Source organism: Sminthopsis crassicaudata, chromosome 5 (genome assembly GCF_048593235.1).
Source record: "Sminthopsis crassicaudata isolate SCR6 chromosome 5, ASM4859323v1, whole genome shotgun sequence".
Classification (NCBI taxonomy): Eukaryota; Metazoa; Chordata; class Mammalia; order Dasyuromorphia; family Dasyuridae; genus Sminthopsis; species Sminthopsis crassicaudata.
In genome coordinates, this window is record NC_133621.1 from 45589151 (window position 1) to 45601795 (window position 12645).

General features: G+C 32.3%; 1 protein-coding gene across 4 annotated transcripts in view; it reads left to right on the forward strand.

The window, feature by feature from the left end:
* LOC141545224 (krev interaction trapped protein 1) overlaps positions 1–12645 on the forward strand; it is an 80301-nt gene that overhangs the window by 26760 nt on the left and 40896 nt on the right. For 3 of the 4 annotated variants that reach the window (XM_074272255.1, XM_074272259.1, XM_074272260.1), the window contains exons 13-18: positions 1099–1255; positions 5143–5294; positions 7303–7469; positions 7968–8055; positions 8655–8861; positions 9591–9707. In XM_074272255.1, the coding sequence (XP_074128356.1) occupies positions 1099–1255; positions 5143–5294; positions 7303–7469; positions 7968–8055; positions 8655–8861; positions 9591–9707 (888 nt within the window). Of the gene's footprint in view, positions 1–1098; positions 1256–5142; positions 5295–7302; positions 7470–7967; positions 8056–8654; positions 8862–9590; positions 9708–10241; positions 10417–12645 lie in introns of those variants that run through there. The other variant, XM_074272261.1, reaches the window with a different exon arrangement.

Sequence of the window (12645 nt, forward strand, 5' to 3'; positions counted from 1 at the left end):
GGTTATTTATCTTGCCCAAGGATGAAGGGTTCATTTGTTGAGAATGGTAGAAGAGTAGGGGGACAAGGGTTTGGAGTAAGGGGACTAAAGCATCCCCAAAGAAGATGATTTTGTGAAGGCCCATACTCTGAAATGTCAAAGTTCTGAATCCAGTTATTATAATTTTGGGATGAATTAATTTTCCAAATTATACCACAACAATCAGCCTCTGATTGTATTGGTTTCCCAGTCTTGGTCCATCTTGCCTGTGGTACAAAGTGGCATGTTTATCTTGCCTCTAATAGAACACATATTGTGTTCATCCTCAGTTCCATCCCAACCCAATTTGCCATTACATAATCCTCTTCCATTGATAGTCTCTACTCTATTGTCCACAAACTCCTTATCCCCTTGAGTTTCCATCTTTAACGAAATTCTGGTTTTCCTCTATATCACATTTCCTTAAACTCCCTGTTTCCTCCATTCTTTGCATCTCACAAGGCCAGGAAAGTCTGAAATCTGTTCCACTTCCCACTCATCCTTCCTCCTATCATCTACTGATTTTTAAAAAAATTTATTTATTTTTGCTGAGGCGATTGGGGGTAAGTGACTTGCCCAGGATCATACAGCTAGGAAGTGTTAACTATCTGAGATCAGATTTGAACTCAGGCAAGTCCTCCTGACTTAAGGAGTGGTGCTCTATCCACTGCACCACCTACCTGCCCCTCATCTACTGATTTTTAAGTTATTAACCAAACTTTTTCCCAGTGTGTTTAGACTACTAAATGGGACCTCCTAAAGATTTCTCCAATATCAGCTCTTGGGGATTTTAAAATTTCTTGCAGAAAGCTTAAGAAGGAGACTATATATCTGTGGATATATATTTTATGTGACTACGAACAAGTCATTTGACCTTTCTCCTACATGGAAAATAAGTCATTTTCTTAGCATAAACAAAGTTAATTGATTATATCCTCTTGTATAAAAGTACCTAGCAGCTGGATAATTGTCAATAAATGTGGCCCCAAAATTCTTATTTGATCACTAATCAGTCTAAATGATATTTCTATATTAGAAATCTATTTAAAATATATCATGTGGTTTCATTCTTTACTGTAGTATGAAAAGGTACGAATATATCGAATGGATGGATCTTACCGTTCTGTTGAACTAAAACATGGAAACAATACCACAGTACAACAGATTATGGAAGGAATGCGTCTCTCTCATGAAACACAACAGTATTTCACTATTTGGATCTGTTCAGAAAATCTCAGTAAGAAAAGTTTTATTATATTGTAAATATTGTTGATAAATTTAAAATAATGCCTTGGGCGGGGGAGCCAACTGTGTTACAAAACTGAAAATCTCATATTTTCAAAATTCCTGTCTTATCTGCTAGTTTTATTTTACTCTTTGTATTTTCTCTTCCATGTCATTTCTTTTGCTATATATTTTTGCTTTTTTTTTTTTTTAAAGATTAGTGTTATTTTTAATATTAAGAATCTTTCCATCTGTAAAATGGAGGGAATGATGTGTGAATCCTTACTGAGAAAAACTAGTCTTATGTTTGTGTTTGGCAGTTTACTGTGAGAAATGAATGTTTCTCTCTTATATTTAGTAACTATTACATTAGGACTAAGGTTTTCCCCTTTTCTATTTCATCCAGAAACAAATCAGTGTAAAAAATCTCTCTGAAAAATTTACTCAGGCCCAAATCTTAACAGACTGCAAAAGAAATTCTAAATTCAGGCTATTGGATGTGTTCCTGTTCATTGTGTTTTTCCTGATTGGTCTGAGGAAGTGTTGATTCTTTCTGTCATAAGAAATGATGTGAAAATTGATGTCTCTATTAACCAAGATTTGGGTGACATAGGTCATGGCCCCCAAGATTCTCGTTTTAATTTATTGCCTACCTCTCATGACTCTTGTCAACCAATCAGACAGAGCTGCTTTTCACCTTCAAGTGAAATCCTTTTTTAAAAGACTTTATAAATATCATAAATTCAAGCAGTTTGCTTTCTTGATGGCTAATGAGGGGACAATGACAGACAATCAAGGGAACTGCTTTCTAGAGGTAGTCAGTAAAATTGATTTTAATTTATCTTAGAACTTTTTAATTATCACATTGCCTAAGAGGAAAGTTGCGGTTATCACAAAATTTATTTAGGATATTATCTATTTTTAAGTGGCATAGTTAGCAAATATTCTGTATTTATTTTAGTATCATAATTCTCAAATTTAGAAAGGAGTTAATAAAAAGGAAAGACATGAGATTGGTTTTTTTTAACAAAGCAAAAGAATTTTAAAGTAATACTATTTTTGAAAGAAATAAAGAGCTGAAGGTGAAAACTGTTTCTTCCTGAGAAAATTGAACTTTGTGTAAACATTTTCAGAAGTTTTAAAAGAAATGTATTCTGACTCACAAGAAAACGTAACTTAATGCTCTTATGTCTAAAACACTATTAGAAGATTTTTTTCCCACCCAGGTAAAACTTGGATTTAAAGGAAGAAAAAATTACAAATAATGTGTCTACGTGATCAGGAAGATATGTTCTCCCTTTGAACAATCTGTGTGCATGTGTGTGCACATGCACACACATGTACATACACACAGAATCTATATAAAATGTGATCATATCTGAAACACGTTTCATGTATTTTGCAGATATAAAATAGTATTTCAAAAAATTTTCACTGCTCAAGATGGGAACTTTTTAAAGTTTGCCTCATAAAGAAAAAAATAGCACATTGTTAAAATCATAGTTATTGAACTTATTCACAGAGTCTATCAGAGATAAATATCAAATCAAGTTCATTTTTCAAATCCAAGTATTGGGGCAGCTAGGTGGCACAGTGGATGGAGCACCAGCCCTGAAGTCAGGAGGACTTGAATTCAAATATGGCCTCAGACACTTAACACTTCCTAGCTTTGTGACCCTGGGCAAGTCACTTAACCCCAATTGCCTCAGGGAAAAAAAAAGTCCAAGAATTTGTGTAATACAGAAAATGCAGAAACATAATAGTAAAATTCATTATACTAATAAGTAAAAACATAGCTAATTATGTAGAGATTATGATTCTTTTTTTGTTTTATTTTTAAAATATTTTTCCCCATTACATGAATTTAGCATTCATTTTTCCATGATTGAATTTCAGATTTTTTCCCCCTCTTTTCCCTTTCCTTTTCTGAAGATGGCAGGTAGTTTGATCTAATTTATATCTGTGCTAACATATAAAATCTATTTCCATATTAGTCACATTTGTGAAAGAAGAAGCAGATCAAAAGAAAAAAATGACATAAATAAGATTAGTGAGAGAAATATCCTTTGATCTGCATCCCAAGTCTATCAGTTCAGTTATGATTCTTTATCCATGTTTTTCTTTCATATATTCAAAATACAGACCTTGCCTATGTAAACGAGACAACCTTCAACTGTCAGATCACATCTCTAATTGTAAAATGAATCAGTAGGGAATCTCATCTGGTCATATGTACTGGCTGGCCTGGCTAGCAAAAGGAGATGCTATTTTACTCACTGTTCTCCTTACCTACATGGAAATTTTTTTCTTCTCCTGATAGGATAACAAAAAACAAGTTCTCTTCCCAGCTTTGCCACTTACCTGCTAATAGGGGTGAGCCCTACAATTTCTCGAAGGCCTCCTGGGTGCCCAACACATCCTGGAGGACAACTATTACTGACCTCATTTCTCCTGCTGATGGGTTAATTATGGAGCACAATGGTCATAGGGAAAGCACAACCCAAACAGCCTTCACAATTGATGAATTGGGAAATGAACCAGCTCAAATAAAGATTTCTGTTATTCTGAATCTTCTAATAATGAGCTCATTCACTCCTTCATTCATTGATAGTAATAACTAGCACTTAGGTAGTGTTTTATGTCTTTGTCTTAATTGAGCCTCTTATGAAGCCTATGAGGTATATAATGTGTGTGTATATCATTATATATTACATAATTACATTATGCAAATTATGTTATGATGCACGTATACATGGGAATGTTGTATAATCAATGTTTTATAGATGAAGAAATGAAGGCTCCAAAAGTTTAAGAATTATGATCTGACCCCATAGAGGGTATTTACAAACAAGGATCTGAACCCAGCCTCTCCTGATTCCTCAATCTAGCATTCTTTTAGTGACTTCAAAAGAGCAAAGATAGTCTAAGGGAGGATATGTGTTTTTAACATCATCAGTCCCAAAATGGTTTTTAAATTTTCTATTGTTCTAGTTTTGTTTTTAGTTTTGTTTTTAATATGTGAAGTATCTCATAAAGTACTCTTACATTTTTTCTATTTTCCAGTCAGATTTTTTTTAATTTAAGTTTTCTATCAAAATAGTTAGAACTGTATTTTTTTTCTTTTTTTAAAAACTTGATTTGATTGTGCATATAACCATGAAGGAAAAGTAATCCAAATGTGTTGATTTGTTAGGGAAGTAATTGAATCTGGGTTAGACTGGTCATCTGGAGTCTAATTATCTTAAAGTGTAATATAGTGAAAAGTGCACTTGGTTGGGAGGCAGAAAGCTGGACCCTTTTTCCATTTTTGCCACTAGCTAAGTGTGACTTTAGACAATTCCCTTCTCTTTTCTTGCCTATAAAATGAAAGAGTTGGACTCAGTGATCTCTCTAAAGGCTAAAATATATGTGATTCTTGTGAAATCTATCAATTGGAATATAATCAAAAAGCGCTTTGAGATTATTAAGGACCAGGGCAGCTAGGTGGCTCAATGGATAGAGCACCAACCCTGAAGTCAGAAGGACCTGAGTTCAAATTTGACCTCAGACACTTAACACCTCCCAGCTGTGTGACCCTGGGCAAGTCACTTAACCCCGATTGCATCAGCAAAAAAAAAAAAAAGAGAGAGAGAGAGAGAGATTATTAAGGACTTGGGATAAATTTAATATCTCTTGTTTTGTTTTAAGGCATTTTCAAATTATTTATAAGATGAAATTAAATTGAAGTAGCTCTATACTTATTGCATATTATTTTTTAAAGAAGAGAGGGATTGTCCCCTAATTTGTATGAATTCAGGTTTTAGATTTAATTATTTTCCTTGCAATTCTTATGTGCAGATAAAATTGGATCACTGTTATGTAATCATTTCTAAAAAAAAAAAGCTTTTTTTTTTTTTTCAGGCCTTCAGCTGAAACCCTATCACAAACCTTTACAACATGTTCGTGACTGGCCAGAAATATTGAATGAATTGACAAATTTGGATCCTCAAAGGGAAACGCCACAGCTTTTCCTAAGAAGAGATGTGAGACTTCCACTAGAAGTTGAGAAAAAGGTTTGCATATAAATCCTCATGGAAGTGATTTTATTTAAGCAATTCTATTTATTGAGTACCTCCTACCACATAGCACTCTATCAAGTACTTGGGGACAGATACAGAAAATTTAGAAGAGCTAATGAAAGGAGCTATGAAGTTGTTGAATAAACAGAATATAAATAAACAGAATAAATACTTTCACATACCAAACACTAGCCAAACTAACCTTCTCTCTACTCTTCACATATGGCATATCTTCTTTTGCTATTTGACAATAATTAAGAAGCTACAATGAAGGAGAGATTTATAGGTTTAAATATATTGCACACTAGGTATATAAGACCTAAGAATTTGCAAAATAAAGTATAGATAATTTTTGTAGAACTGACCAGAGAGTGTTTACTTAGAGAGGTAAGTTTTAAAAAGGAGGAGAGGACAGGGATGAATGTGAATGCACAATAGTTTGTGAATAAAGGAAATTATATATCTAAAAAACAGCTAAAAGATGTCTGCAAACATTGTTGACAGCCATCTAAAATAGAAAATCTACTTCTCTAAAGTAGAAAATCTGCCTTTATTACTAAAAATAAGATTAGCTAGATTGGGGGGAATGGTGTCAGTTTAGTGAACTGCCTGCTTTGTTGAGCTAGAAAGGTAGGACAGGGAATAGGATTCCTAAAGAGGTTTTTTTCTTTTTCTTTTTCTTTTTTTTTTTTTTTTCCCTGAGGCTGGAGTTAAGTGACTTGCCCAGGGTCACACAGCTAGGAAGTGTTAAGTGTCTGAGACCAGATTTGAACTCCGGTCCTCCTGAATTCAAGACTGGTGCTCTATCCACTGCGCCACCTAGCTGCCCCCCTAAAGAGGTTTTTAAACAGAATTTCAGAAATAGAAATGAAGTTTTAAAAACAGCACTCAGGGAAGCTTATTTTGGCTGCTAAATGTGGGATGAATTTAGCAAGGGAATGACTTGATACTAAGATCCACTAGAAGGAAGATAAAATAAGTATGAGGGTCCCATAGTATTTATAGAAATTGGAAGAAAATAATGCATTTCAAGATCAAATAACATCATGGCAGCAAAAAAAAAAAAATTATCTCTTTTCTACAAGGATTTTCATTTTTAAAAGTATTTACAGATAAGTTCAAAAACTTTCAAACCATAAAAATTTCACTGTCTTTATCCATACTTAAGGCAGTTAGGTGGCATAGTGGATAAAGCTCTGGGCCTGAAGTAGGAAGCCTCATCTCCCTGAGTTCAGATATGGTCTCAGACACTTATTATGTGATCCTGTTCAAGTCACTTAACCATTTGCCTCAGTTTCCTCATCTGTAGAGTGAGCTGAAGAAGGAAAGTGCAAACTGCTCTAGTATCTCTGCCAAGAAATGGTAAATGGGACCACAAAGAGTTGGACATGACTGAAATTGCCTGCTGATCCATCTTAATTTAAAAAATCCTACTTCCCCATATTGCTGCCTAAGAGAACATTATTATCCCCATTTTGCAGATGAGGAGGCTGAGGCAGAGAGGTAAAGTGAATTGCCCAGAATCACACAACTAGTTCCATGTCGGAGGCCATATTTGAATTCAGGATTTCTATTCTAGGTCTCACACCTTATCCACTATATCACTAGCTAGCTAGATAAAAGTATTTTCATTTCAGTTATGTCCAGTATAAAAATAACCATTATTTAAGTCATTGTAAATTAGAATTTTTATGAAATATTTATCTTAAGTATTTTTGCCTATTTTGAAGAAAAAGAAACATTTTTATATAACTGATATATTTAGATACTCTAAAGATTTAACGATATATAAGGCATCAATATAGTGTAATGTTAGCAAAACATTACAACTAATTTAAATATTGGAAATTACCCATATTTATAATGTTAATTTCAGTAGCAATACCTCACTAATGTTCAAGTAGTACCTTTATTTTTTCCTATTAAGAAACTGAAAAGTTATGCTGACTTTGTAACAAGAAAATGTAGTATGTTAATCATACTTTTCTTTCCCCTTGCAAAGATTGAAGACCCATTAGCCATTCTTATTCTCTTTGATGAAGCCAGATATAATTTGCTGAAAGGCTTTTATACATCTCCTGACGCTAAGTTGATAACACTGGCAAGTCTACTGTTGCAGATAGTTTATGGGAATTATGAAAGTAAAAAACACAAACAAGGTTTCCTCAAGTAAGTATTTAAATTACATTAACTACATAAAGATAATCTGATTAATTTAAATACATTCCAGTTACTATAAATAATGTCTATGAGAATTTTTAAGAAGTTGATTCTGTACAGAATTTTGCAGCACCTTGGAGTGGAAATGGGGATGGGTTGTATTAGAGCTAATGACAGAAGGAAATAACAGTACTCTGAATGGAACATGAAAGTATATGTTTATGGTTTTTTAAGCTGAACTTTCTGATTTGGTACAGACCAAACAGTAAGCATTCATTAAGTACCTCTTATGTTCTAAGCACTATGTTATGTGTTAGATTTATAAAGGCAAAATTGAAACCATTCCTGCCTTCAAGAAGCTTTTATCATACAAGATTTATTTACCTTATATTTAGATATTCAGCTTGAAGTTAATGTTTTAAAATCTTAATTTTATATTTGACAGAATCATTGTTGCACTTTGCTGATAAATTAATTATTTGACATATGTTGTTATGTTTGTTATAGTGAAGAAAATCTAAAATCCATAGTTCCAATCACCAAATTGAAAAGTAAGGCACCTCACTGGACAAATAGAATACTTCACGAATACAAGGTAAGCACTTAATAGAAATATTTAAAATTCTTTATATGCTATTTGGTATTTTATTAACTTGGAATTTTAAAATATTTTTCTTAATTTTATAATCTCATAACCACAAAAATGAAATGAATCTGTTGATGCCATTCTCAAAACAGGGAAAATCATGGGAGGAGAAGAAGGGATTAAAGTGTTAGAGGTTATTAGATTTAAAGCTGAAAGGGATCTCACAGATATCTAGTCTAATCCTCTCATTTGAAATAAAGATTGTATCACTTTGGTGGAGGACAGACCCAGACCAATCCAATCTGTGACCTCACAAATAGATATATATTAGGAAGAAATGTACTTTTAACTAGGTAATTGTCATTTTCCTGGAATTCTCTTAAAATGTATAGTTTAGGTCTATCAAAAGAGAATAGTTCTGGGTCACTATTAGGCAATTTCCAACTAAAATCTGAGTAAATCTTCAAGACAAATAATTTTCTCAAATGTAAATAGTGCTGGTTATGTGAAATTGTTTTATTTGTGGCATTGTAATGTGGTGGTTAGAGTAGTGAAATTTTATTATTATTTAACCTTTTTCTTTTCCCCCTCTTCATCTCGGCTTCCAGAATCTTAGCACAAGTGAAGGTGTCAGTAAGGAAATGCACCACCTTCAGCGCATGTTCTTACAGAATTGCTGGGAAGTTCCTACGTATGGAGCAGCATTTTTTACAGGACAAGTCTTTACCAAAGCAAGTTCTAGCAGCCATAAAGTCATTCGGGTTTATGTAGGTGTGAATATAAAAGGGCTACATCTCCTTAATATGGAAACGAAGGTAGGACCCACCTTTCATATCAGCTAAAATAACAAATAGGCTAACATTTAAAATTCCTAATATATAAAGGCTTAAGTTTTTCAAATTTTTAATCATTTATCAATTTCACAATATTTTTTCCCCTATGAGAGAAGGCTCATTATTAGAATAGATATCATGAAAAGCTAAGTTTATTCACTATGTAGTTGTACCCATTTCTATTCAATAGCACCTTCATTTTAAATAAGAAATCTTTTCAGTTTATTTTTTGAGTCCTCTAATAAGTATATTTGAAGAAAAATATTGTTTTGCTTTTGATACTAAAGTAGGAAGTAAATAATTGTGATAAACTGAAGTTTTAAAAATCTAGTTTTAACTTTTTTACATAATTCAGATCTGTCAAGAAGATAACTTAAGTCAAAATAATTTGCCAGTTTCCCAGATAATTGAAACATATTCCCAGAAGTCACATATCTGTTAAATTTGCACTATTTTTTATGGAAAGCTTCCTAAAATTATGATAGGCTTTTGATGTATAGAAATTATCCTTCTTAAAACAGAATATAATTTGCATGATTTAACAATCTTTTCTTGCTGACCAAGCATAGTCATCATGATTGTTATTTTATTATGCTATAAATGTAATTCTTCCATAGAGACTTAATCGGAGGCTACCTTGTTTCCAAAGTTTTCCAATCAAAAGCCAGTGTTACTGTCTAAAATCAATGACCATTTCCGATTTTGTTGTAGACTTTACTCATCAGTCTCAAGTATGGTTGCTTTATGTGGCAGTTGGGAGATGCTGATACCTGCTTTCAGATTCACAGTCTGGAAAATAAAATGAGCTTTATAGTACACACCAAACAGGTAGGCCCTCCTTTAATGGTAGAGATATCTGATAGAACCAAACTACCATATTTGTTAAAGCCCATTTTTTAAAAACTAAAATACTAATACTTCATTTCAAAAAGTCTCTACGATACAAGTACTTAACTTAAAGTAACATGTTTTAAAAGCAAGATGGAAAGGTTGCCTTACTTTAACATATAAAGCTCTATCCTTATTTAGAAAAGGCAGATCTGGAGCTTGCCTTGAACATCTACTAATTTTTTCTTTCAATTTATCTTAATTGGCCACATGCATGGGCTATTTTGCCAACGTAGTAACAATTCATCTCCTTCTTGCAAACTCTGTGTCCTTCCTCCCCTCCAGTCTTTGGTTTCATCAGGCTGGGCCATTTTTTAGTCCTTTCAGCACCTTATTGGTCAATAGTCATTTCTTAGTTGTTCCATAAATCTTTCTGTCAAGGAGCAGGCTAAAAGAATGGGTAATGTTATTTTGCCATAGATATATTTTATACATATTAACTTATGATCAATTTCATACTAACATCTTTTGTAGGCAGGTCTTGTCGTAAAACTGCTCTTGAAGCTTAATGGACAGTTAATGCCTACTGAGAGAAATGAATGAATCTGAAGAAGTCTTGTGAACACAGATTTCTTTCACTGATTGCCAGCTTTATCAAGATATTTAGCCTGTTGTATTATGCATGTATATTTTTTATTTTGTACAGAATCTGTTATTTTGTGTATTTGTGTAACAATTATTTTTTTATTCCCTGATATATGCCATTTTAATTTTGACACCAAAAAAAGATTATAAGCAATTTATTAGATAAATCAAAATTTAAACTTTACAGAGAAGTTTTTTCTATTAGAGAATTTAGAATGTAGTTATAACAAAATTCAAAACTTTTAATATACTTTTTTCAAGTATTATATCAAAAGCTACTTGAAATTTTAAAATTTCATGAAATAAAAATGTATTTATATATATGTATATATATATAAAATATATATATATATATATATATATATATATATATATATACACACATATATATATATGTATACACACACCATGCAACAGTGTTATTTAAGAACATTTTACTGTAATCTGAAAATTTTGTAACTAACTTTCTTCCAGAACTTTGGTTTAAAAGTATATTTGGCTTTTAAAGTATTTGTTTGTTTGTTTTTTTTCTCTTGAATCCAGAGGAGAATTTTGTTGTTTTAAAATTAAGTGCAAATTTTATAAATGATGGTCATTAGATTGTCAATATTTATGTTTTATTGGTACCTGAATTCTTTTTATGAATCAGTTGTTCTCTTATTGTACAGAATAGGTGTATCATCAGAAAGTTTAGTTCAATTCTGATGTGAAGTTGGATAATTTGATGACTCTATGCTTAACTTGGAAACTTTAATCTTTCAACAACTTAAAGAAAAGTTTCTAAGGCAGTAATGCTAGTGTTAGCTATTCTGCAGAGTCTGAATAGTCACACATACACACATATACATTTATATAACCTCTGCTTTTCAGAATAACATTTTAAAGTAGTGACTTGACAGAAATGATTATGAAATGACTTGTGTAAAGTTTCATATGCTAATTTTATAGAAGGAATTCCAAATTTTCAGAGAAAAAAAAGAGCTTAGGGAATTTCTTAATTCAGCCTGAGGTTATTCTTAATTCAGCACATATTATTTATTCGTGCCTGTAAGATTCATATAGATAAAAGTTATACTGTTGAATGTTATGGGAGATATAAATCTGCCTAAAGAACCATACCATATAACAAACTTATCTAAGCTTGTAATACTTTACAAATTTCATTTGAATAGTTCGTGTACATACAGTAAAGGAGAAAATATTCCAAAGTCAAACTTTAAATGGAGGTTCAAAGGCAGGAAAATAGAAAGGTGATCAAAAGAGATAGTGCATAAATTGGTTTAGCTGGAGTAAAAGGTTTGTCTGGTACCACTAGGATGTTAAAGCCGCTTAAGTTATTTAAATACATGTTTTCTCAATAATTTCAAAATGTTATCCAGGTGATTCTTGATATAAACTATTGAAAGCCATATCCATAAAGTCACAATTAGCATAAGAAATATTTTTCTTATAAAGATTTACATATATATATATATATATATATATATATATATACATACACACATTCCTGAGCATTTCCACTTACTAATGTTCTTTGGCAAGAAATATGTGGGTGACGCAAATAATAAAGCAAAATTTTTGTAATCGGTCATTAGAGCAATAAATGTAAGAAATCATTTGGTAAGTTTGGTATGTTGGCATAAAGACGTTTCTTTTTGATTGTTAAGTGTCTCTTTAGAGCAGTTTAAAATGCATAAAAACTATGAATTTTAGTTCCTATTGGTATTGAAACAAATAGTTTAACCTCATCAACAGATCCCATCCCAAAATGAGATCTTTAAAGGAAAAATATAACCGTGTATATTGGAAAAGACTTGCATAAATTTAACACATAAAACCTGATCAGTTAGTGTAAGGAAATCTTCAAATGTTCACCCTTGTTAGCCAATGCATAGCTTCTAGCCATTTCCACTATCACCTCTAAAAAGTGTAATCTATGATGGAGCAAGGAGAGAGACTGGCTGAGGGCAGGGTATTACAAAGCCAATTTTTATTCTTAAGCCTTTGCAATGTAACAGTGAAGCAATCGAAGTCATATTTCCCCATATTCAACCTCTCCCCCATGCTCCTATAGGCTTAAAGAATCATCTCCTTTGCCTTCACCCTGCCATCTGTGTAGATCAGGCAACAATAGGCACAAAGGCAAACCTCTCATTCACTGCTTCCAATAGTTTTGATTGGGATTTAGTATCTCTTATGGTATTTGTATTATGATTTTAAAGAAAAGTTATATGTTCGGATTCACTCCTATAAATGACGCTCTCAGACTCAATTGAAAATGAAAGTAAGGTTT